Source organism: Physeter macrocephalus, chromosome 13, assembly GCF_002837175.3.
Source record: "Physeter macrocephalus isolate SW-GA chromosome 13, ASM283717v5, whole genome shotgun sequence".
NCBI lineage: Eukaryota > Metazoa > Chordata > Mammalia > Artiodactyla > Physeteridae > Physeter > Physeter macrocephalus.
The window spans coordinates 24,667,751-24,693,193 of NC_041226.1; the positions used below are offsets into that span (position 1 = coordinate 24,667,751).

The 25,443-nt window shown below is 38.9% G+C and overlaps 1 protein-coding gene and 1 long non-coding RNA gene across 5 annotated transcripts in view; one reads left to right on the forward strand and one right to left on the reverse strand.

Moving 5' to 3' along the window:
• Positions 1-25,443, forward strand: part of EPSTI1 (epithelial stromal interaction 1) — a 109,828-nt gene that overhangs the window by 41,771 nt on the left and 42,614 nt on the right. For 3 of the 4 annotated variants that reach the window (XM_024125983.3, XM_024125982.2, XM_028497298.2), the window contains exons 7-8: positions 10,211-10,304; positions 19,678-19,758. In XM_024125983.3, coding sequence (XP_023981751.1) covers positions 10,211-10,304; positions 19,678-19,758 — 175 coding nt within the window. The remainder of the gene's footprint in view (positions 1-10,210; positions 10,305-19,677; positions 19,759-25,443) is intronic. The other variant, XM_028497297.2, reaches the window with a different exon arrangement.
• The window catches only part of LOC129392694 (uncharacterized), a 56,480-nt gene continuing 51,444 nt past the window's right edge, over positions 20,408-25,443 (reverse strand). The window contains exons 2-3 of the long non-coding RNA XR_008619067.1: positions 22,009-22,117; positions 20,408-20,506 (exon numbers count right to left, since the gene is read on the reverse strand). This is a non-coding gene — a long non-coding RNA (uncharacterized lncRNA). The remainder of the gene's footprint in view (positions 20,507-22,008; positions 22,118-25,443) is intronic.

The following is a 25,443-nucleotide window of genomic DNA, read 5'->3' on the forward strand; positions in this document are numbered from 1 at the left end:
AATTGGGTATATTTTAAGCATTTACAATTTTAACTCATATCTAATCATTTAATCTAATAGATTGTACATCTGTATAGTTTTAAAAATATACAAAGTGCTTGGCTCTTTTAAATGTTATTTCAAAGTAATAAGCTGCTGTATTATTGAGAACCTATGGAGTGTCAGCAGTGTTAGGCATATTATATACATTTTTTTCATTTAATGTTTAGATCAACCCTATTAGGGATATATCATCTTCATTTTACAGGTGGAGGGTTGAGTAATTCAAAGTCACAGACATAGTGAGCAATGCAGCCAAATCTTGGTCTTGAGATTTGGAGGACCAGGGATAATGAGTAATTCAGAGGTGTGCTGAACTCACAAGGTCAGGATTATCAGGCTAGGGTGGGGGTGATAAGCCCTGTAGCTACACGCCGGGCCTGTGGAGAAGACTATAGAATAGGTCAGTTCAGAGATAAAGACTTGGGCAAAACTGACTTCTGATTCTTCCAAGGAAGATCTAAATTTTGCCTGCAAGAGGCAAAAGAAAAACTGAGGAAGTATGTCTGCTTTCTCTGATTTTCCTCAGACCCGAAGGACATCCTTTTCCAGGTCCAACACTGGATTAATTCCACAGTTAAGCTTCCTGTAGGGTACATGGGCTTTTGTGAGCTTTCCTGGCTGGACTGTACTCCTAGGTACCAATATTTCCAGGGGAGAAGGAGCTCAGTTCTTAAAACCTTGGTTGAAAAAGCCCTTGGAACCAAGCTCATTCCAAAGTAGCACCTTCTTGCTTCTAAATTGCCAAGCACCACCATGAGCTCAGCCTGCCGATGGTAATGTTGGGAAGTTTTCTTCATTTCCGCCATTGGAACCACGCATCTCTTTAATTTCCATTTGAATGATAGTGTGATTGGTTCCTAGGAGGCACATCTTCATCTGCTTTAGTTTCCTAGAGCTGAGGATCCAGGCAGGTCTGCTGAATATGCACACTTAGGTTCCAAGTTTGTCTTCTAATATGCTCACTAAACTTCTAATGCCCTTCGTGGGAGCTTCCAAAAGACACTTAAGGGCTAAACTGATCCCTTATCCATATGGTAGGCTTAAATCCAACCTCACATTTTATAATCCCAGTAAGGTGAACTGAAAGTCATCCTATTCATAACTTTCTATCTTATGCTAATGAAGTGAACTTACAGGTACAAAAATCCTCTATTTTGTTCAGAATGAGACTGAACAGTTTATGAGAAATCTGAGACAATCCCTGTCTACTGAATGTTAAATCATGTTGATGGTTAAAATTTCTACCCACTATCAATTCTTCCTGCAGATGTCCTAGTGAATGTTAACTCATTTTCATTCCCACTGTCACTACCTTCATATAGGTATTTATCACATGCCACTTGCATTATGGCTTCTGTCTCCTTGTCATCCTCTGAGTTTCTGGAATGGCTTTCTTACTCTCTTTGCCAACAGTCTCTTTTCTCGATTGTCTTATATGTTTGTCAGGTTTCATTTTCTACAGCACAGCTTTTGTCATGTCACTATCGTATTCCGAAAGCCTTGATTATTTCCCATTGCTTATGAAATAAATTCCAAATCCTCTAGCTGCACGATGGGGGAATTGTGAGCCGCCTTAGTAAGAAGAAGTCAGAAAGGACCGATTGGGTTTGGGCCTCTGTCGGGTTGATTTCAGGAGAGGGTTTGAGGAAGCAGGGTTTTGTTCTGGGTTGGCTGTTATCAGGAAGCAGGGGTAATAGTGATTAGGTATCAGGTATCTTCTTTTTTTTTTTAACTTTTATTTATATTGGAGTACAGTTGATTAACAATGTTGTGTTAGTTTCAGATGTACAGCAAAGTAGGTATCAGGTACCTTAATCTTATTTAAAAGGAGGGAAGATACTTTTAATTAATTAATTAATACTGTAATTGATAAATAAGCAGTAGTCACTCCTATTAGCCAAAATGTTGGGATGTTTGGTCACTTTTGTGGTTTAGACAAGGTTCATGTCTCTTTCTTTGTTCAGACATATCACGGAGTGGTCTTTTTTTTTCATGATTCATCACCATCATAAAGTGACCTCCTCTGATATTGATATTGTGTGAAATTACTTTCAATAGGAGAACAACAAGGCTTAGCTGTGAATGCCAGGGCAGCTCCTGGATGTCAGGAACAGCTTCTGTCTTTTTCAGGATGTAGTTAATAATTGGTTAAAGATAAAAGGTGACTGGTGCCTTATTTATAAAATAGTTTCACTGAAGTATCTCATCATTGGAACCTGGTACTATCAGTGCTCCTCTTGGGAGGGTAGATCTAGGATCAGACTGCCTGCCTGGTCTCAAACTTTAACCTCTCTCCTAACATTGAGCCTAGGTTTCCTCATATATAGCATGGGGTGGGGCTAATATTTGCTAACTCGAAGATTAATCAATATAACCCATGTAAGAAATCTAGCATAGTGCTTGAAGGGAGAAGGTAGAGTATAAGGAACTCCAAACAAGGATAGCAGAGGAAGAAGTAAGAGAGAGGGACCAGCTGACTCCGGCCTTTATCTCCAAGGGTAGAGCCTACGAACTTTTGGACACACGAGAAGACCCTGGGGCCTGGAAAGTGCTCCTGGTAAATGTACTATACCTGGGGGAATATGTGCCCCGCCCCGCCCCGCCGCCATCCTGGAGACAAGCTACCTGCACAGCCAGCCAACTTTATCACTTTTGTGTGAGTTCTAAGATCTTTACTGAAAAAAACTGCCACAAAATAAACTCTGGTCAAACAAATAAGGAATCCAAGAAAGAGGAAGATGTAAGCTATCAGAACAATTATGAATAAAGAAGACAATGACATTTATAGCCAAATATATGATTAGCTTTTTTCTTTTTCTTTTTTTAAATTAAGAATCAACATGATGAAATTAAAATCATGGAGGATTTCAGTGCTATGGAAGAGGCACAAGGGAGAGAGAAGGATAGGAAGTAAAACAATTATTTTTTTTTGCACGAGTGAATGCTAGTGAATTCCAGATATTGATAGAAAAAAAGTAATTATGTGTTTATTATATGTTTAATTGTATTGTATGTACAAATAGGATATATAACAAAAACCTAAGAAGAAAAAAATCAAATGAAAAATTGATAATTACAACAAAAGGCAGAAAAGAGGGTGGAAGTTCTATAAGCAACAAGACAGCAATCACAAAAAAGGTATATAGGCTAAATTTCCTTATTTAAAAAAAAGTTCCTGGATTGCAAAAAAAAGAAAAAAAAGAAAAAAATCTAGCTATATGCTACTCTAAGAGATATCTATAAAACAAAAGAGTTGGAAAACAAAGTCATGGAACATATATCCATAAATGCTAATAAAAGAAGGCAGATGTAGCAATATTAATATGAGACAAAACTGAATTCAAGATGAAAAGCATTCAACAGGATAAAGAATATTTTATGCACATAAAATATGTAATCCCGAAGATAATGTGAACTGTAAATATCAATATAGATTTGAAATATATGAAACAAAAACTGCTGAAGTCTGTACTATAGATTATGGATTTGTCAAATTTTCCTTTTATTCTCCGTAGAAATTAATAGGTCATCATGTGAAACAAAAAACTTCATAAGGAATAGAGGATATGAATAACAATGACTTGGCATGATAACATGGACATAGTTACAAAGTGTTGTACCTAGTTTATGAAAATACCTATTCTTTACAAATATGACTTAACTACCATTGGCCATGACTAAGGCCTCAAAAACTCTCAGTAAGTTCCAAAAATACCCCCAAATCCTATAAAGCCACTATTCCTAAGAAAAATGTAATAAAATTAGAAATTAAGCAATAAGAAATTTTAAAGTCTATCCACTTAAAATTTTTTTTCTAATTACCTTTTTAAAGGATTGTTAGGTTACCATCTGTCACCACACTAGACTTATTGCAGTGATCATTTCATAATGTATAAAAATATCAGGTCACTATGTTTTATACCTGAAACTAATATAATATTGTGTGTTAATTATTATTCAATTAAAAAAAAATTAAAAGATTCAGGTTCCCTGGGAGGATGGGGGGAGACTATTAGGATAAAAAATTTTGAAACCAAAACTGAAATTACAAATTACTTTGGGATAAGAGAATATAAATTTTAAAGTATTCCACATTAAAATCCATGGGATGTGACTACAAAATTATTTAGAAGATGCAGAAGTTTAAAAGCTTTTAGAAAAAATGGAAATAAAATAACTAAACATTTTACTAAGATAAGATTATAGCCATAAAATAAATACAAATAGAAGGGAGGAATAAATAAAGGGGAAAAAGTGATGAAGTTGAATAGAAAAATTTATCACCACTAAATTAAACCAAAAACTAGGTTTTTTGGAAAATTCTGGTAAAATAGATAAACTTCTGACTTGTCTGAGTAAGGAATAAGGAAGAACTCCAAGGATAAGAAAGGAAGTATAACCAAAATTTGAGAAGAGAAATACTATGTCCTACGTCTGTTAATTTTTTTAACCCAGACTTCCTAATTTATTTCCTAGGAAAATATATGATATTAGACTTGAAACCTGAATAGAATAAAAACTCTAAATGGAAGGGAAAATGTAGTTTGATCTCACCTAAAAAAGACACTAGGCCCAGTTGGTTTGAAAACAGAAGAAGAAGGTAACTTTCTCAGTAAAGTCTGGAACAGGATAAGAAGGGCATTTGCTATTTATCACTGATACTGATTTTTAGATAGAAAATTAGAGTTTCTATTTCTAACAAAGAAAGAATTTAAATATTGGAAAGGAAGAGATAAGTGCCTCTGATTCCTCACCTAAAACCTCTCAAGGAAATCAACTAAAAAATTATTAGAACTAATAAATAGTTTGACTATCATGAATGAATCTAAAATCAATATGTAAACACTTCTGTCTTTGCACCATCAGACACACCATCAAAAGCTCATTATAAAATATAATTGAAAGAAAAATTTCATTTACAATAGTCATCCACACTGTAAAACAGGTGAGTATAAGTCTAATAGACCTATATATAAAATAAAATACCTAAAATAAAATGAAAATATTAAATATAGATCATCTATTTACTATAGAAGGGAAAAAAAATCAACACTGTAAAGATAATTCCACTCTTATTCATATATAAATTAAACAGGACCTTTTGTGAAATTTGATAAAACATTTTTAAAGAGAAAATATTTTTAAAAAAAAGACAAACCTGAAAAACTGAAGGGACAGGGAGAAGTTTGTACCAGGTATCGTATACAACATAGGTATGGTAGTAATGACAAAATGTTATTGGCACTGTAATAAATAAATTTAGTGAATGGGAGAGAGTCTACAAATAGACCCATGGATATACGGGAATTTAGTATTTAGGACTTTAGCTATTGACAAAGGTATTTGTTCAATCAGTGTCAAAAGGACAGATAATTTGACAAATTGTACTAATTCAGCACAATTAGAATGTAATGAAGAATGCTTTTGTAATTTTGTGGTAAAACTCCTTTCTACACTATATACACAACTTGGAAGCCATAAGAAAAAAAAGATTTGACTACAGAAGAAACCTATGATAGATGACATAATGAACTACGTTACAAGTAAGTGATAGTCTAGGAGAAACTATTTGCCTCAAAAATAATGGGCAAAGGCTTAATTTCACAAAGAAGCCTTACAAATTAATAAGAAAAAGGCAACTCTAGAAAAATTGGCAAAGGGCTTGAAACAAATAGTTAGAAGAAATATAAATAAATGAAATATTCAGCTTCACTAATCAGAGAAACACAAATTTTTTATTTATTACACTGGTAAAAATATAAATGTAGGGCTTCCCTGGTGGCGCAGTGGTTGAGAGTCCGCCTGCCGATGCAGGGGACACGGATTCGTGCCCCTGTCTGGGAGGATCCCATGTGCCGCGGTGCGGCTGGGCCCGTGAGACATGGCTGCTGAGCCTGCGCGTCCGGAGCCTGTGCTCCGCAACGGGAGAGGCCGCAGCAGTGAGAGGCCCACGTACAGCACAAAAAAAAAAAAAAAAAAAAAAAAAAAAATGTATTGATAATATCTCACATTAGGAAATGTGCTTTCATTTATTCAACAATATGTACCTGGTATGTGTCAAGCACTATACTAGGTTAGTATATACTAGGTTAGTAAGTTCTTGGTATGTACTGTGAATATCACTGAGTCGTACTCCTGTGGCCCTCCCTCTATCTAGGCCCACTTCACTTCACTCATTTATATCACCGTCTGCACCCCACAGTCATTGGCATTTGTGTGTCAGCTGACTGGAGGTGACAGAAGGAAAAACTGCCCCATTCACTCCCAGCAAGATAAAAAGAACCAGGGAGAGATTTGTCACTGGTATTTTTTCAGTGAGGGTACCTTTTAAATTATGACTATTTAGCTTTAAAATCGGTAGTTTAACATTTTTATTAGTATGTTCTTTTTTTTTTTTTTTGATGTGGACTATTTTAAAAAAATCTTTATTGAATTTGTTACAATATTGCTTCTGTTTTATGCTTTGGTTTTTTTGGCCGCAAGGCCTGTGGGATCTTAGCTCCCTGACTAGGGATCGAATGCATACTCCCTGCATTGGAAGGCAAAGTCTTAACCACTGGACCACCAGGGAAGTCCCTATTAGCGTGTTCTTATGTGTCTTGTCATGGTGCAAAGTTGGCGGTTACCTGGTGGGTAACCAGGTAGAGGAAGGTGCGTAGCACCTTGTAGCCCTGGGGTGTGATTAGTGCCAGGAGCCTGATTCACAAGCTCCTACAGATCTAAGTGAATGTTTTTAAGCGTATTCTTTTTTAAAATCCTTGCTGTTTATCTATTTTATATACGGTACTGTGCATCTGTTAATCCCATACTCCCAATTTATCCCTCTCCCCACTTCCCCTTTGGTAACCAAAAGTTTGTTTTTCATGTAAACTGATTCTTCCATGAACGTTAGAAGCCCTAGTTGTCTTTTCTAACTGTTTTTTTAAAAAGCCTTATAGGAATTATCTTTGCATTTCTGTCCTATTTAAATGAGCCAACAGACACACATTTCACTCTCTGTGGCCTCTCCCGTATACTTTATCCTTTCAAAAAGGTCAAAAACTTTTTGATTGATGAATCTCCATTAACATTAATATTCCATCATATTGCAATATAACCAGCCATATCCCTTTCCTTCCCTGACTTTCTCACCCTCAGTTTCTCCTTCCAAACCCCTACCTGTCCTCAAACTACTGGGATAAATGAGTATACGTTTTTATACTCTGGGCCTAGGCAGCTCCTAGACCTGATACCAAGACAGCTTAAGGATGGGTGGGTTCCTCCCCTTTCTCACATTCTCCTCCCCTGACTAAGGTTCTGAAATAACTAAGATGCCTAGCTTAATCCTTGAGAAGTCTATTCTTCTACTCTTCCTCAGCTCTTCTTGGCCTCTTCTTATGTACTACGTGTGGAACTGATGACCTAAATTGAGAGATAATTCTCTTGTATATATAAATTTATGTTGTATTACTAGGGTCGGCTAATTGCTGTGATCAACAGACCTCAAAATAAATAGTTGCTTGAGCATTATTATTATTTTTTTCTCATGTAAGACATGGGCGAACAGGTTTGAGAGGAGACCCCCTCCGCTCAGATATTCAGGCACCAGAAACTGTTAGCAGTGCTACCACCTTCAATACACAAATGACTTCCAACTTTGTGCTGGGGTTTGCCTCTATTCCAGACAGCCAGAAGGAGGAGGAAAATGTATGGAGGTGCATGCGTAGGAAACTTATTATTAGTTCATCCTGGAAGTGGTGTGTGTCACTTCCTTCCTCATTCCATTGGTCAAAACTCAACCACATGGCCAGCCTTAGCAGTAAGGGAGGCTAGGAAATGTAGTCAGGTTGTATGACTAGAAGAGGAGAACTTCCATTTTGATGGATATTTAGCAGTCTCTGCTACAATGGAATTATGTCCAGGTGATGCTACCCTGAAGAGACATTTTAGGATAAGCCATAGGCATCACCCTAAGAACAAGTGTCATAAGTCGGAGATGAGTTAAGTAAATCTTCAAAACCAGTCTGTTATTGGTGGTCCATCCTCAGTTGTTCTATGGAGGATAAAGGAAGGGATCCTGTATTTATGCCTGGGTCAAAGTGATAAAGTGGGAGAGGATCACCCCCCTCAGTAGGTGGCAGAGTCACAGTGGTGACAAAGAAAGAACCCCAATGAAAAGGTGACTCAGCTAGAGTCCAGGGTTCTTAGTTTTGCTGGATTTCCCCTCCAGTAGATGTTCCTCCTTTTGCCCCTCAAGGAGGTTCATATATTTTGTTTTTATTAAATACGACCATAATTACCTACAGGAATTCCAATCCAGTTCAGCCAATGTGTGGAATTTACAGTATTGATAGTAGAAAAATGCCATTTAGCCTGGTAACTTGGAACTTGTCTTGTTTGTATAGTTAATCACTTGGGAGTTATCCACCATTCTTCACAGGCCCCTACTTGTATGCCTCTGACAGTCCTGTGGCCCTGTCATTATGATTTGATCTTGTGGCATGAGTGGGGCAGTGGTCGTTGGCACAAAGGCCATGCCTGGTGGTTAGCAACCCAGCCAGCTTAGTGCTTGGCATTGGCAGGTAAGAAGCAACTGTTGGAACACAACGCAGGGCTGCCAGCCTACTTGGTCTGAAGCTCCTTATTTGCTTATTATCATGGTGCTTCTTTTTCACTGCTTTCTCCCGTGGTCTGCTCTCAGCTAAAGACATTCAGAAATCTCAACCAAACTTCTGGCAATACTCTTCTTTTTGCACTTTTGACTGATGGCTTCATAAAGCCCCAGACAATGGGGCAGCTTCCAGCTTCTGCGACTTCATTAGTCTCCTTGTCTATTCTGGGCAAGATAAGCAATCCTAGACAAATGGAAAGCCTGCTTGTCTCAGCTGCTGAAGCCTTGTGTTTCTCAGGGTTATGTTTGTCGCTTAACTTTCAGCTCTTCCTTTCCCAGCTCAAGCTTCTGACCTTGTTCAAATGCCATGTTCTACCTAAGTAATTATTTGAAGTGATGTTGGCATCTGTTTAACTTCTAATTCCTTTTTTGATTTCCCCCCCTCACTGGATACCATTTATTTTTACCAGACCATTTGTGTCTCCTTTGATGCCCATGCCCTAAATGCTTGATAAATTGGATCTTAGCATCAGCCTAAAGTATTAGGGGGAAGTAGAGGTATGACAAGGAAGGAAGCAGAAGGGGAGCAGGCTGCAAGGGTCTGGTGCAGTATAAGTCTGGCCTTGCTGAGCTATTTGATTGTGAATATGGAGTAAGGGGATCAAAATCCCACAAATTACATGCAGAAAGGACAAAGGAACTGAAATTCATCACTGGTAAGCAGAATGGGGCAGTTGTTACAGTAAGGACTGGGAAACAATTCCAATATTCATGCTTGACAAACATGAGGGGAGGAACTGGGATGATGGTGTGGATTTTTAAGGAAAAAGCAACTTATTAAAACAGAGGATTCGTCTAGGTCTATCTATCACAGTCTCTCAGAGCTAAAAAGAGATGCCAGAAATAGAGACCAGAACTGGCAGCACTTCTTACCTTCCGTGGAAGGTACAAATCAAGTATAAAGGTGTGTGTGTGTGTGTGTGTGTGTGTGTGTGTGTGTGTGTGTGTGTGTGTGTGTAGGGAGAGGGTCCGTTTCTGAATTCCAAAGGGGTCCATGACTCATAAATGGTTAAGAGTTATGGATTAGCAGCTCTGTGTATCCTGCGAGTAGTCAAAGCACGAGGGCGGTGAGATGACTACACGAGAGACCCCTGGAGGGCGAAGGGCCTAATATAACACCAGTGTGGAGTGAGGTGTTGTAGGGGAGGGATATTCCACAGCCCTACAGTGAAGTCTGAGTGTCACGCTTTAAATGTTCAGATGGGGAATTAGGGCCCCATACTGTGGAGTCTGAGAGGACGTTTATCTCCATGTCAAAGTACACGAAGCAGAAAAAAATGAAATCATAGGTTCATATTTCACAAACCTAGGTTTACATTTTTCAAACTATGAATGCAGTCTTGCAATAGCATTTTGTTTTGATTTTCTACTCTACCGTGTCCGCAAACTCACCTTTTGTTCTACCTAGGACACTTTTAGTCATCCCCCAATGAAAGTCTAGGCTAGTACCCAAAGGCACAATAAATAATGACAGTTCTACTTTTACGAAGGCACTAACACCTATTTGGGTTGTGCTAGCAAAACTGCTGAGTTCTTGAGAAGACTCGACACACAGTCGCCACACAGAGGTACCTGTCCAGTGGCTGTTTGTGACCCACAGTCTTCAGCTTGGGTAAGTGGAACGTCATGCAGTGTGCCATCTGGCACTTTTTAAAGTGGATGAAGATTAAGGCCAGAGAGTGACCTGTACAGCATAGAATTTTGGAAGTAAAGGCAGGTGATCTGAGCTGAAACTTTGACCTCAACTATTGTCTCAACTGTAAAACAATGCTTGTACTTGTTGCCAACATTATGGACTGAGCATCAGCCTCTGAAAAACCTTTGATCTCACCCAGTCATCTGTCCATCTATCCATCCCTCAAATTTTTATGTTTATATAAGGCCTACCAAGCACATACAATTTCTGCCTGGAAGGACCTTAGTCAAGTGAAGGAGAGAACCAGGTATAAAGCAGAGTGGTGAGTGTAGAGCATGTAGCAGTTGGAAAGCTGAAGCTTAACAGATGAGTCAGAAGAGAGTCATTCCAGGCGTCAGAAATTAGAAGCAAGAATTAAGGTATAATGGCAAGAAAAAGCATGGCTGTGTTACGGATGAGTTTTGTGTAGCCACAGTCTAGAAGGGCAAGCTAGAAGGCTGGAGAAGAAATCAGGAGCCATGAGGAGAGTTTCTCATTTGTGGCAGTCTGGGATGGTTCATTGTGTGGGCTGTCTTGGGTAGTGCAGGATTTGTAGCATCCCTGACCCCAGGTACAAGATGCTATAAGCAACTCCCAGACATTGAGGTTCCAGAGATGCCCCACACAGGAAGCTCATGGTGCTTCTGGTAGAACACCACTGCAGACATGTATATGCTACATTGGAAAACTTGAACCTCATTCTGTCAGTACTGAAGATACTGAAAAGTTTTAAACAGGAAAGCCTCATGGTCAGATTTGCATTTTAGCTGGATCACTGGTAACCAGGTGAAGGATGGGTCTGAAGTAATAGAGAGGTCTCTGAGGCTTCTATATTAGCCTCGGCAAGCAATGATGAAGACTTGAAGTGAGGTGGTGGGTGAGAGGATGGAGATGAGAGTGCAGGTCAGAGAACCACTTAGGAGGTGAACAAGGCAGGGCTTGGTTACTGACTGACCAACCGGGGGCAAGGAAGTAGTGTCATTAAGGATGACCATTGGAAAGGGTTGTAGTTGAAAGAAAAGACTGGTTTAAGTTTTAAAGTCTTAGCTTTTCAGGGTTTGGGCAGGTAAATGAGAGGTTGTTAGAGACACCTGATCTTCCTCTCCACCCAGCCCCTTTTCTCTTTAGTGACCACATTTTAAAATGTCAGGAAGACATTAGGACACTCCTTGGGAAAAAGTCATTCTCCTCTTACCTACAAACCTCTAAATGCTTCTTTTTTCCATGCTTCTAAAGCGGTGTTCCAAAGTCCAAATTTACTAGTGTGGGCTCCACAAGTCACATCAAATCCATCATCCCTCTCCCCTCATTGCAGGGCGCTGGAGGAAGGAGTTGAGAAGCTGTAGGTAGTAGAATTAAACCCCATGTAGAGACGCTCCATGACATCTGTCTGGATAGCCTTTTTATGATGGGGGAGGGGAGGGAAAACAGGAGTTGGCTAGCTTTACCACCTGGGTGTTTGGCTGGCAGGATGGTCTTGATTTCTGTTTGAGGGCTTCTTGAATTCTGTGGTTGAAACACCTGTGTGCTTGCTCTATTGATTTTGGCTCGTTTCTTCAATTTAACAAGATCATCCTGGAATTTTAATAGTGTCTTCCAAGGCATTAGTAATCTCTCCCAGAGCTGCATTTTCTGTGGATTGATTAGTGCCTTAGTCATAAGATCCTCAGAGCTATTAACAGGAAATACGGAGCAGTATTGGCTCCTTACCAACAGCATTCAATAGCTGCTCCCATTTTGACACCAAACTATTAATAATTTGTGGGTGTTCAATATATTTAACTGACTTTTTACCCATATTGTATTCTTCTCATACTGTCTAATCCATATGCATAGAAGTTCTCAGGGAATGCATTGCAGAACCATTTTTTAACGCTTTAGGAAAATCAAATATGTACATGACACTTCTGCGAAGTTAAAAGAAGACACCTGCAGTTTGCCTTAACTGTGGTCAGTGCACAGAAGGTGAACACTGCATGGTCTCCATATAGGTGGGGCGTGAGGGGCCGCACTGTCTCAAGTGTTTTTAAACACAATTTAAATTTTACTATATAATGCAACTTTCCTGAGAAAATTGGTCTTCTTACACTTTTTTAAATGTGGGGCTGCCATGGCAGATGGGAATTTAATAAATGCCATATGACGATGTCAGTGAAAAAGACAAGAAGAAAATTCCTGTGGGTTTCACACAAGAGAACTTCAGACAAGAAGAACTTACAGTGTCCACTCACACATGCATGGATATAGTTCTCTGTACTGGGGGTGGGTTTGGAAGCAGAAGTACCAGCATCATCATAGCCTCCCCAGTCCTGATCACTGAATGCTTCCAGTTGTACAATTAATGTACAACCCGTCTCTGGTTTGCTTCCCCCTGCCTCTTCTACAGGGACTAGTCATTTTAAAAAAACCTCATCCTGTTGTTCCACTGCCCAGTGGCTCCCTGTATCTTCAAGGGTCAAGTCAAAATGCCTTAGCTTAAGCACAAAGCCCTCTCTGCCCTCTGTCCTCCTGTGCCTCCATTCTCCCCTACCTCCCATAACTCACCTCTCCGCGGTCCTGCGGTCTAGGTCTCTGCTGCTCCAAGTGTGCTCCAGGGACCAGCAGTATAAGCATCACCTGGGAGCTCCAGACCTGAATCAGAGCCTGCATTTTAACACAGTCCACAGGTGATTTGTGTGCACCTTAATGTTTGAGGAGCACTGCTCTCTAATTCCCGCCTTTCTGGCCATATCCTCTCACTTCCACTACTCTGAACACTCAGTGCAGTTTGCTTTAATTTTTTACCCATGTGTCACATGACCTTTACAAAGTCAACACTGAAAGGCATACGTCCATTTCAATTCTTTAAACTCCTTGTATTACATTTCCATTGCTGCTGTAATGATTTTTTGCCAATTTAGTGGCTTAAAACAACACAAATGTATTCTCTCGTAGTTCTGGAGGTCAGAAGTCAGACATGAGGATGAAGGGACTGAAGTCAGGGTGTCAGTAGGGGTGGTTCCTTCTGGAGGCTCGAGGGGAAATCGGTTCCTTGCCTCTTCCAGCGTCTCTTGGCTGCCACCATTCTTTGGCTCCTTGGCACGTGGATCACTTTAATCTTGACTTTTCATCCTCACTTCACCTTCTCTCTTTGACCTTCTTGCCTTCCTCTTATAATGACCATTGTGATTATATTGGTTCCACCTGGATCACACAGGCCCATATCCCAGTCTCCAGATCCTCAATTTCTGCAAAGTCCCTTTTGCCATATAAAGTATAATTTTGACAGCTTCCAGGGATTAGGATGTGGACATCTTTGGGGGGCCATTATTCATCCTGCCACATTCCCTTATCTGTGTCTTTTGTTATTTGGCTCTGAATATCTGTTAACGTGTATATTGCTATCTCTTGATTAATCTATGTTAGATCTTATTAATTTCTTTCCCCCATTCTCCCAATATAATCATTCAGTATTTCAGGCTTTCCTTTATTATGACTCTGAAAATATTTTCTCACTGCCAAGCCACTTATACTCTACATTTTTTTCCTTTCAAAACTTTGAAAAAATTTCATTTTATTTTTGCATTTTCTTAGTTTCCTTTGAACATTTGATGTCCTTCCTTTAGCTTTTGGAACTGTTCTACAAAGTGCCTCTTGGTGAAAATTTCCACACAATTTTCCACTTTGTGCCTGTCAGATAACTTGTCAATTTTGGGTTTCTTTCCCTTCTGGAAATGTCCCTCCTCTCCTCCTCCTCCCTCCTGACTTAACCTGTGCTGGTTGTTCTTTAAGCCTCCTACACAGCTGTGGTTCTGGGACTGTCCTTTCATGGAATGATTCCCAACCTCATCTGCACATTGGAATCACCTGGGGGGCTTTAAAGTTCCCTGATGCCTGGGTCGCACCCCCTGAGCTCCTGCTGTATTGTGGCCTGGGCTTTAGGCTTTTAAAGCTCCCCAGGTAATTCTACTCTGCAGCCAAGGATGAGAATCACTGCTGTAACATCATCCGGGGAGTTGCTTTTGTTGCTTTCCTGTGTTGGGTTCCCTGATTTCTGGTTCTCTATTTTTAAAATTTATTTCTTTGTTTTGGTGGAGCATATTATTTAGTAGCTTGCCAAGAGAAGACGTATGTTCAAGCCCTTGCATGTCTGAAACTGTCTTTATTCAGCCCTCACACTTAGCTTGCAATTTTCTGTTAAGTATTCCAAATTGCAAATAATTTTCCTTTAGCGTTTTGAAGGCATTGCTCTTCTAACTTTGAGTTATTTGTTCCTAAGAAATTCAAGGCCATCTGAATTTCAGTTCTTATATGAGGTCTTTTCTCTGCTTCCCCTGGAAATAATTCAATACCTCCTTTTTCTGATATTCTGTAATTTCATAATGTGCCTTAGTGGGAGGGTCATTTTTATTCATTTTAAGCCTGGAAACTTATCTCTAGTTTTAGATGATTTTCTTGTGTTATTTCTTTGATTTATTTCCCTTCATTTTCTCTTTATGGGATTCTTATATTCAAATCTTAGGCCTCCTTGATTTATCTTCTTCTTTTTTGTAAAAATTTTTTCTCCTCTAATTTACCTTTTTTTTTTTCATTCATATGCGCTCCCATTTTTTAATTGAATTCCTTAAGGAAGAACTGTCTGATCTTACAAAAATGCTTTTTTTTTTAATCGCTCTAAGCACTTTATTTTTATTTTTATTTTTTTAACATCTTTATTGGAGTATAACTGTTTTACAATAGTGTGTTAGTTTCTCCTTTACAACAAAGTGAATCAGTTATACATATACATATGTTCCCATATCTCTTCCCTCTTGCATCTCCCTCCCTCCCACCCTCCCTATCCCACCCCTCTCGGTGGTCACAAAGCACAGAGGTGATCTCCCTGTGCTATGCGGCAGCTTCCCACTAGCTATCTAATTTACATTTGGTAGTGTATATATGTCCCTGCCACTCTCTCACTTCGTCACAGCTTACCCTTCCCCCTCCCCATGTCCTCAAGTCCATTCTCTAGTAGGTCTGTGTTTTATTCCCGTCCTACTCTAATTTACCTTTGACTACTTTTTTCCCCTTACTTCCTGGCATATTGAGCTAGGAAAAAACCCAGTCCTTTCTCTCCTGAGTGTCTCCTTTACTCCTGCCCCACTGACACACACACAACACTTCTGAGGCCAGGTGTGTGTGGTGTTTTCCCCACCAAGCAGTCCTGCAACACCAGCTGGGTGTCCGACCATTCAACTCAGTTCTGACACTCTCTTCCTGGTGATAGCGTCAGATTCCACAGGGTAGACTCAGTCCCACAAGACTGCTCCCCACTTCAGATGCCAGTCACAAGTGGTAGGTCCCCAGGGTACCCACAACTTCTGTCCAATTTGGCCACAAATCATAAGTTCCCCCAACCTGCACCTGGGGTTTACTTTATTTACTAGATCCACTCACAGAACTCATACTACTATATACTTACTTATGTTTACCAGTTTATTAAAGGGTGGATACAGATGAACAGCCAGATGAAGGGATACACAGGGCGAGGTCAGGGAGGGTCCCGAGTGCAGGAGCTTCTGTCCCTGTGGAGTTGGGGTGTGGGCACCCTCCTGGTATATGGATATGTTCACCTACCTGACAGTTCCCTGAACCCCCATGCCTCTGGGACTTTTATGGAGGCTTCCTCATGTAGGCATGATCAATTATTAATTCCATTTCCAGCTCTTTTTTCCTCTCTGGAGGATGGGGGTTTGAGACTGAAAATTACAAACTTCTAATCATGGCTCGGTCTTTCTGGTGACCAGCCCCTGTGCAGGAGTCATCCAGGAGCCCACATGGAGTTGCCTCAGTAGAACAAAAGATGCTCATTATGCTCTAACCACTTAGGAAACTATGAGGATTTTAAGGAGCCCTAAGTCAGGGATGGGGTCAGAGATGAAATATTAGAACAAGAGATGCTCCTAAAGCTCTTACCGTTTAGGAAATTACAAAGGTTTTAGGAGCTCTATGCCAGGAACTTGGGGCAGATATACGTATATATATACCCACACACATATATGATACTATATACAAAATGTATGTAAAAATATAAAATATGCATAATTTTTTTGTTATCTCACACATTTTATTGACTTTATCTTCTAAATATTTTACTGGTTTGTCTTTTTGTGGGGAAAGAGGAGATATTTTTAATTTCTAAGAGCTCCTGTTTTCTTTGCTGCTTTTAAAAAATAACAGCCTGTTCTTGTTTCATGGATAAAATATCACCCTCTACGTCTTAGAGGAAACAGTACAGGGAGCAGTAGAAAACTTCAGAGAAGGGGGCCCAGAGGCTCACCACTTAGTATGTAGGAGTTTACACAATCCTTTCATTCTCTCCCTGGGATATGACCACAGCTGCCTTCTGTACTAGGCCTGTCTGGTTTAGTTGATCCAGAGGATACACTTTTGATTTCCTCTCAAGGCTGGGAGAATTAGCACCTGAATTTTCAGGGTGGAAGCAGACATAGGCACCATCCTTTCATCCAACTGTCTTCCCCAGTAGCTGGTGCATCAATTTCTGGGGCCCTCACATTGTTCTGTGGGAAAAGCTGGCTTCTTGTGAGTCCTCTGTCCCCACCCAGCAAGTCTTTAGGTTTGCTCTTTCCTCTCCTAGCCACTTACCATTTCTTCATCTACTTTGTCTTCATAGATTTTTGTCTGGGAATACAGATTTCTCTTGGGTTTTGAAGCAGGGTTTGTGTTTGTTTCATTTACCCTCTGTTTAGGGTAATTTCTGAGAGGAGAATGGAGCAGAAACATATTCACTTCACCATCTTGAAATGGGAACTTAGTGCTTGTCATGGATTGAATTGTGTCCCCTCAAAATTTATATGTCGAAGACCTAACCTCCCATGCTTCAGAATGTGATCTTATTTGGAGATTGGGTCTTTACAGAGGTCAAGTTAAAATGAAATCTAATCCAATAGGAAAGGTATCCTTATAAAAGTGGGAAATTTGGACATAGGAACAGACATGTATAGAGGGATGATGATGTGAAGAGACACGGGGAGAAGACGGTCATCTGTAAGCAAGGAGAGAGGCTTAGCTCCTTCCCTCACAGCCCTCAGAAGGAACCAACCTTGCAGACACCTTGAGTTTAGACTTCTAATTTCCATGTGAGGCAATTAATATCTCTTGTTTAAGCCACCCAGTCTGTGGTACTTTGTTATGGCAGCTTGAGCCAACTAATACAATGCCATTTTTCATTTATTCACACAGTGCCCCGCCCCGCTTAGTCTGATTCCTACTCTTTAAGACACAACCTAGTGTCACCCAGTTTGAGAAGGTGTCCTTGATCCAGTTTAATTAAATGTCCTTCTTTTTAGCATCCTTTGTCACAATACCTCTCATGATGCCACAATACCTGTAATCATTAGTCTCATTAATCTTTTTGTCTGGCTTCCACACTAGGCTATATGCACTTGAGGTCTGGGGTCATGTCTGACCACAGTGCTTGTGCATAGGAGGCTGAAATATTGCTTATTGAATGAATATATTATAAGCATAGCTTGTGGGGGAGGATGACTAAAAGTGTATATTTTAGTTGAATAACAAAAATTTTATTATTAATATGTTAAATCAATATTTTATGATAGAAAAATAATGTGAATATGACATAGAAATTTCTGGGACTTAGAACTAAGAAAAATAGTGATCAAAAGTTTTTTTCCCCCTATTTTTGAACAGAAACTTCCTGTCCTGCCCAGGGATCACAGCAAGCATTAGGACTGCAAGTAACTTTGAACTCTTTGTAGTTGAGATGCCATGTGACTTCCTAGTTTCCGTGGCCTTTTCATTGACACTTTATGTGTCTAACCATTTTCTTTTCTGACTCAATAACTAGGACCCATATTTTGATAAAAGAACAGCAAAGTGGTTAAGTTTAAAAGAAAGGTATACAAATAGGTTCCTCAATAAAGTCATCATATCTGCTTTAACTATCTTACTCCTCCTTTTAGTCCCTTGAATATAAGATGTGCCCCCGGCCCCCTTCCCACCTTTCAGATCTTGTATGGAATATTTGTGATAAAAACTAGCCTTCTCTAGTATTAAAAGAAGGGGTCATTTGAGAATAACTCCCCCTCCTTTATATCTTGTCACAGTCCCCTTGTCTTCAGGATATGGATACAACAAAGTCCTAGGATATGTGTGCCTGTCTAATGTAGCAGGGTTTGGATATATGTGGGCTTTCTGAACACATCTGGAGCTCCACCTTTCTAATTGGTAGTGCTATAGCTGATATAATTCTGAGAGCCTCTCTCCCTTTCCGGCAAGTGCTTCTTATTATTTGATGGAATATGGGTTTTATAGTGACAGAAATGGGGGAATGAATTAAGAAGTGCTTGAGAAAATTAATGGTAAGAGAAAAGGGGGGATCAGGCTACATAAGCTTTATGGATTATTAGTCCAAAGAACTAGGCCTGAAATATGTCACCTGCTGCCATGATGCTGCTGGTAGTTTTATGAGAACAATGGATTTCCTAAGCATTAGCTTATCATGCTGGCCTCTCTGCCTTACAGAGGGTCGGCTACAAATCAATGTGAGGGAGAGAAAGTGACATGAACAGATAGAATACTTGAAATCTCATAAATTCTAGCACACATGGTCTCTGCGCCCATGGGGGGAACCCTGACGTGGAGGGTTGCTGGGACTGAAGGACATCTTATCGTGTGTGCTGGCTCTTCCGAGGTTCCCCCTTGAGGTCCTAATTCAGCCAGAAATGATGGCTCCCGTGCTCCTGAACAGGCTTTGCTTTCCCTCTCAAGAGCAGAAGTGAACTTCAGGTACAGATTAGGGATGCAAAGACCTAGAGAGAAAGGCATCTCTGGGATTACATGGTATCAGTCAGCAGCTGACACGCTGTTTAATAGGATAGCATTAATGAGCAGTAGACGTGTCAGTGCTTCTGTAGTCAGTGTCACCACTGCTTGCCTCTGCTATTCATCAGCTAGTTGGAATATTCTTGAAAAATATATTTAACGTTCCTCTGATTCAAATCCTTCTCATTAGAAAGAATAAACTATGTTGATTATCTCTGAGGGGCTATTTTTAAAGCTTAATGAAACAAACATTTAGATCATCCTTTAAAATGTACTGGATGACTGTGCTTATACTCACCTTCTTTTTGTATATCCCAAGGGGTGTCTGCAGACATGTGCATAAATCACTCAGTAAGCAACTGTATATGGAGAGCTTACTGTATGCTTAGTATGAGGTTAATTTGTTAGAACCAGACCCATGATAGGCAGACCAGTATATTGTTGTGATGCTTTTTTCCCATGATTTTTTTTTCCTATACCATTACAGGCCGGAAGACAGGCTTATATGGATTCTATAAGGGAAGGAACTAAAAAATTGCAAAAGATGAAGGATGAACACTGCCAGAAGGTATTCAAAGACCCAGTTAGCCACTGCTAATTGTTTGCTTGGGGTACTACATAATTTTGAAGGGTTTTGGAACAGAAATTCTTACATACATGAAAATCTCAAAAGAAAACCCCCACAGGTGTTAAAAATGGTGAGATGATGTGAATGTGTTTTAAGAGTATGGTGGTGTGGTGGCTCCTTCTGGTCAAAATTCTCATGATACTTAGCCTCATAGGGGCTACAGTGTGTCTGCTGTAGTTGGTGCCAGCATCTCATGGAGAAGATGATAGAACACTTGGGAACTTATGATCTACGAAACATAACCAATGCCACTGCCATTTTTTAAACCAAAGATATATGATATTGCAAATAGTGTCCAGAGACTACTATAATGCATAACAAACAAAGCAGGCATACAAAATCATGAAACTGGCTTAAATGTTCATCTAAAAATATACATAGAATGAAAAGTAAGGATACTCTACACATATACAAAAATGTGAGGCATTCCTAACAAAACATAAAATTGCAAATAAAACAAACAACAGAAATCAGTGAAATGAATACAGAACCTCCTAAGAAAAGTACTTAAAGGGTAATCCTTATTAGAATATGAAATTTCTGGCATGTAACTTAAAACAGTGTTGTGACTTGATGGTCATACCTGCCTTTGATATGTAGGCTCAGTGGTGCCAGTGGCTCCTCAACGAGGGCTGGGAGTGATGGGGAAGATGGAAGTCAGCTCCAAGGGGCCACTTCATTCCAAGTCCTTTAAAAAAGCAAAATAAATTATTCAGCTAGTTGAAGACCATTATATTCCCCATCATTTTTATTTTCCAACTTTTTTCTTGCTGTGTTTGTGGTGATATCCTGTCATTTCTTCCAGAATATCTTTTTTAAAAAAGTAAATTTATTTATATATATTGCTTATTTTTGGCTATGTTGGGTCTTTGTTGCTGTGCACGGGCTTTCTCTAGTTGCGGTGAGTGGGGGCTACTCTTCGTTGCAGTGCGCGGGCTTCTCATTGTGGTGGCTTCTCTTGTTATGGAGCACAGGCTTTAGGCACGTGGGCTTCAGTAGTTGTGGCTTGCGGGCTCTAGAGCACAGGCTCTGTAGTTGTGGCGCACGAGCTTAGCTGCTTCATGGCATGTGGGATCTTCCCGGGCCAGGGCTCGAACCGGTGTCCCCTGCATTGGCAGGTGGATTCTTAAGCACTGTGGCACCAGGGAAGCCCTCTTCCAGAATATCTCTTAAATCTGTTTCTTCAATTATACAATTAACTGAATTCTAACTCCCATTCTGAGTTCCTCGATTTCATTTAATTTGGTTTTTTTCCCTTATGTCTTTGCTACACAAGGTAACTTATTATAGAAATTGTGTGTGGAAATCATATTATGAAATATGTACTAATTGTCGTTGCTGTAATTTGACCCTTTTGAGTGCTACCCTCCTCCCAAAAGTGGTCAACTTCTTACTCTTTCATAATTTCATCCAGCATACAATATAAATGACTGTGTCGCTGAGCTGTTTTGTGCATAGTACATAGTAATTAAATTGTTGAAAGAAATAATGTAAGTTGCCAATTTAGTTATTAAGCTACTATATAAGCAATAAAGAAACCATGAAACATTTTTATGCCTTGGTGTTTAACAAATTTATTTTCTTCTGACAAAGGCCTCATATTGAAATCCACAAATAAAGAAGCAATGTTACAGAAAGATTCTAGGAATTAGCATGTGGAAACTAAATCTGGTATACACTCATGTTGTATTTTCAGTAATGTCTGTTAAATCACATGAAGTATTTCTGTGATCTTTTAACTTATTCCTAGGTCCTGAGGTACTTAGATACCGAGGGGAGTGTTGTGAAATCAGTGTAGATACGATTTACTTTAAAATAACTTTTAGTGAATTTTAAATAGTGTTTTATAAAGTTTGGTGTATATATTTAGAATGTGAAAACCATTAAAAGTAGAACATTTTACAAAGAGAATGCTCAACGGATTAGAAAATCAGATCTGAGATTTAATTTTCAGGTTGAGCAGTTACTTTAAACAGTGAAAATTAAGCTTTTTATTTCTTAATCTTGTTTTTCTTCTGAACTTAGACAAATATTGATACATACATATTTTCTGGTTATTGATTAAACATTTTTTTTTACATAAATTATTTCCCTTTACTTACTGAAGCTTTCAGTAAAATGAATCACGAGCATATAGATAATTCCATCACTAGGGACTTCAATAAGGGTAGAATACATAAGGATATTTACCTTGTTTTTGCTTCTCTCCCTTTTTGCTCAGTCTGTTGTTAGAAAATGTCCCCTGGAGGCATTTCCTGGCTGGTAGAGTCTGTTACTCCTTATCACTTCAATGGTTTACCTTAAGAAAACAAGAAGAATCATGTTTATGGTAGGAAGATACAGAAAATAACACATTTGAGTAAACCTACCTAGGGAGACAAAAGACCTGTATGCAGAAAACTATAAGGCACTGATGAAAGAAATTAAAGATGATACCAACACATGGAGAGATATACCATGTTCTTGGATTGGAAGAATCAATATTGTGAAAATGACTATCCTACCCAAAGCAATCTACAGATTCAGTGCAATCCCTATCAAATTACCAATGGCATTTTTTTTTACAGAACTAGAACAAAAAAATGTTAAGATTTGTATGGAGACACAAAAGACCCCAAATAGCCAAAGCAGTCTTGAGGGAAAAAAGTGGAGCTGGAGGAATCAGACTCCCTGACTTCAGACTATACTACAAAGCTACAGTAATTAAGACAATATGGTACTGGCACAAAAACAGAAATATAGATCAATGGAACAAGATAGAAAGCCCAGAGATAAACCCATGCACCTGTGGTTGACAATCTATGACAAAGGAGGCAAGGATATACAATGGAGAAAAGACAGCCTATTCGATAAGTGGTGCTGGGAAAACTGGACAGCTACATGTAAAAGAATGAAATTAGAACACTCCGTAACACCATACACAAAAATAAACTAAAAATGGATTAGAGACCTAAATGTAAGACCGGACACTATAAAACTCTTAGAGGAAAACATAGGAAGAAGACTCTTTGACATAAATCACAGCAATATCTTTTCTGATCCACCTCCTAGACTAATGGAAATAAAAGCAAAAATAAACAAATGGGACCTAATGAAACTTCAAAGCTTTTGCACAGCAAAGGAAACCATAAACAAGATGAAAAGACAATCTTCAGAATGGGAGAAAATATTTGCAAACAAATCAATGGACAAAGGATTAATTTCCAAAATATTATAAACAGCTCTTGCAGCTCAATATTAAAAAAAAAAACAGCCCAATCCAAAAATGGGCAGAAGACCTAAATAGACATTTCTCCAAAGAAGACATACAGATGGCCAAGAAGCACATGAAAAGCTGCTTAACATCACTAATTATTAGAGAAATGCAAATCAAAACTACAATGAGAACCATAATTCAAAAAGACACATGCACCCCAATGTTCATTGCAGCACTATTTACAACAGCCAGGTCATGGAAACAACCTAAATGCCCATCGACAGATGAATGGATAACGAAGTTGTGGTACATATATACCATGGAATATTACACATCCATAAAAAGGAAGGAAATTGGGTCATTTGTTGAGATGTGGATGGATCTAGAGACTGTCATACAGAGTGAAGTAAGTCAGAAAGAGAAAAGCAAATATTGTATATTAACGCATATATGTGGAACCTAGAAAAACGGTACAGATGAACTGCTTTGCAGGGCAGAAGTTGAGACACAGACGTAGAGAACAAACGTATGGACACCAAGTGGGGAAAGCCGTGGGGGGGGGTGGGTGTGGTGGTGTGATGAATTGTGCGATTGGGATTGACATGTATACACTGATGTGTATAAAACTGATGACTAATAAGAACCTGCTGTATAAAAAAATAAAATTCAAAAAAGAATCATGTTTATGGTAGGAAGATACAGAAAATAACACATTTGTATCATTGCATCTCTTCATGTGTTTGTTCAATCCATTCATTCAACAAGTATTTATTGAACATCTACTGTGGAGTAATTGGAGAGTAGATTCTCTAGGTTAAGTTGAGGTGACAGCACATTGATCCTGCCCTGTATGTCCCTTTCACATTCTTACATTACTCTATTCTCTGGGGACAGTAGGTTCTTCCTTAAGTTTAACTTCTCAGTATTTTACATTTGATTCAATTCCCTCTTCTAGAAATTTATTTACAATTCCTTTTCCAACCTATACCTTCAGTATATCTTCTCCACTGACTACTACATTTTTTGTCAACAAACATTCTGACTCTTGCCATTCTAAATAAAGAAGCCAACCAACTCCTTCCTTGATTCTGCTATCCTCAGGGCTAACACCTTTTCTGCTTCTACCAAAAAAAAAAAACAACAAAAGGACAAAGGTAATATTACTGTAATCATACCTTTATTGCCCACTTTGTCCTTAATGCTTTATGTTCTGTTTTATATTCATAAATGTTCTTACTGAAACTGCTCTCTAAATGTAAAATCCCTTCTGAACATTCAATTCAGTGGTCTTTTTGCAATCCCTCTATCCCTGTAACTCTGACATTATTTAACACCATATAAAGCTTTCCTTTTCTGGGTTTTTTTTTTTACTTTATTATTCTGGTTGATCTATCTCAGAGTAATCCATCCCAGTATCCATCCATCCATCCATCCATCCATCCACAAACATGTATTGAGCTCCTATTATGTACTGAGCCTTCTGCAAGATGCTGGAGCTCCAATTAGAAACAGGATAGACAAGGTCCCTGCTCTCCTGAATTTTACTTTTTCATGGAGAAGATGGACAAAAGGAGACAAATAAAAAACATTGCACTTTTATTTTATAGTGATTAATCACTTGGTAGTAATTAATGCTACACAAGAAAAAATTGTGTGTTGTGATAACTTCAGAGTGGTGTATCAAATATTGTCGATTGCCTAATTCTCTCCTAAAACCCTGTTATTTTCCTTCATGTATTCATCCTACTTAGCATGGCCTGTGTTTCCGAGAAGTCAGAAGAAATCAGTCCAGGGATCCATTTGCAAATGGTCTAACTGATCATGGAAATTCTATTCTCCTTAACTATGATTGGTTCAGCCATTGGAAGTAGTTCCAACCAATGAGACTTATGAGAAGTCTGCCTTTCAGTACAGATTTTTATTAATTTGTAATATACTACTCTTCCCATTTAGTGATTTTTGGCTTTATGTTTTTGGTCTTTTAATTTTGTCTGATTCTAATATATTTTTCTGCCATCCTTCTTGTTAGAACTTATGTGGTAATTTCTTTCTCCATCACTTAATTTTAACCTGTGTGTGTCACTTGGCTTAAATTAGATTTCTACTGACAAAAATGGCTGATTTTCCTTTTACCCAATTTCATAGTCTCTTTTAATATATTCTCATTTATTGTGATTGCTAGTGTATTTGCACATATTCTTGCTACATAATTTACTTTTTTTTCTAATATCTTTATCGGAATATAATTACTTTACAGTGTTGTGTTAGTTCCTGCTGTATAACAAAGTGAATCAGCTGTATGCATACATATATCCCCATATCCCCTCCCTCTTGCGTCTCCCTCCCACCCTCCTTATCCCACCTCTCTAGGTGGTCGCAAAGCACTGAGCTGATCTCCCTGTGCTATGCAGCTGCTTCCCACTAGCTAT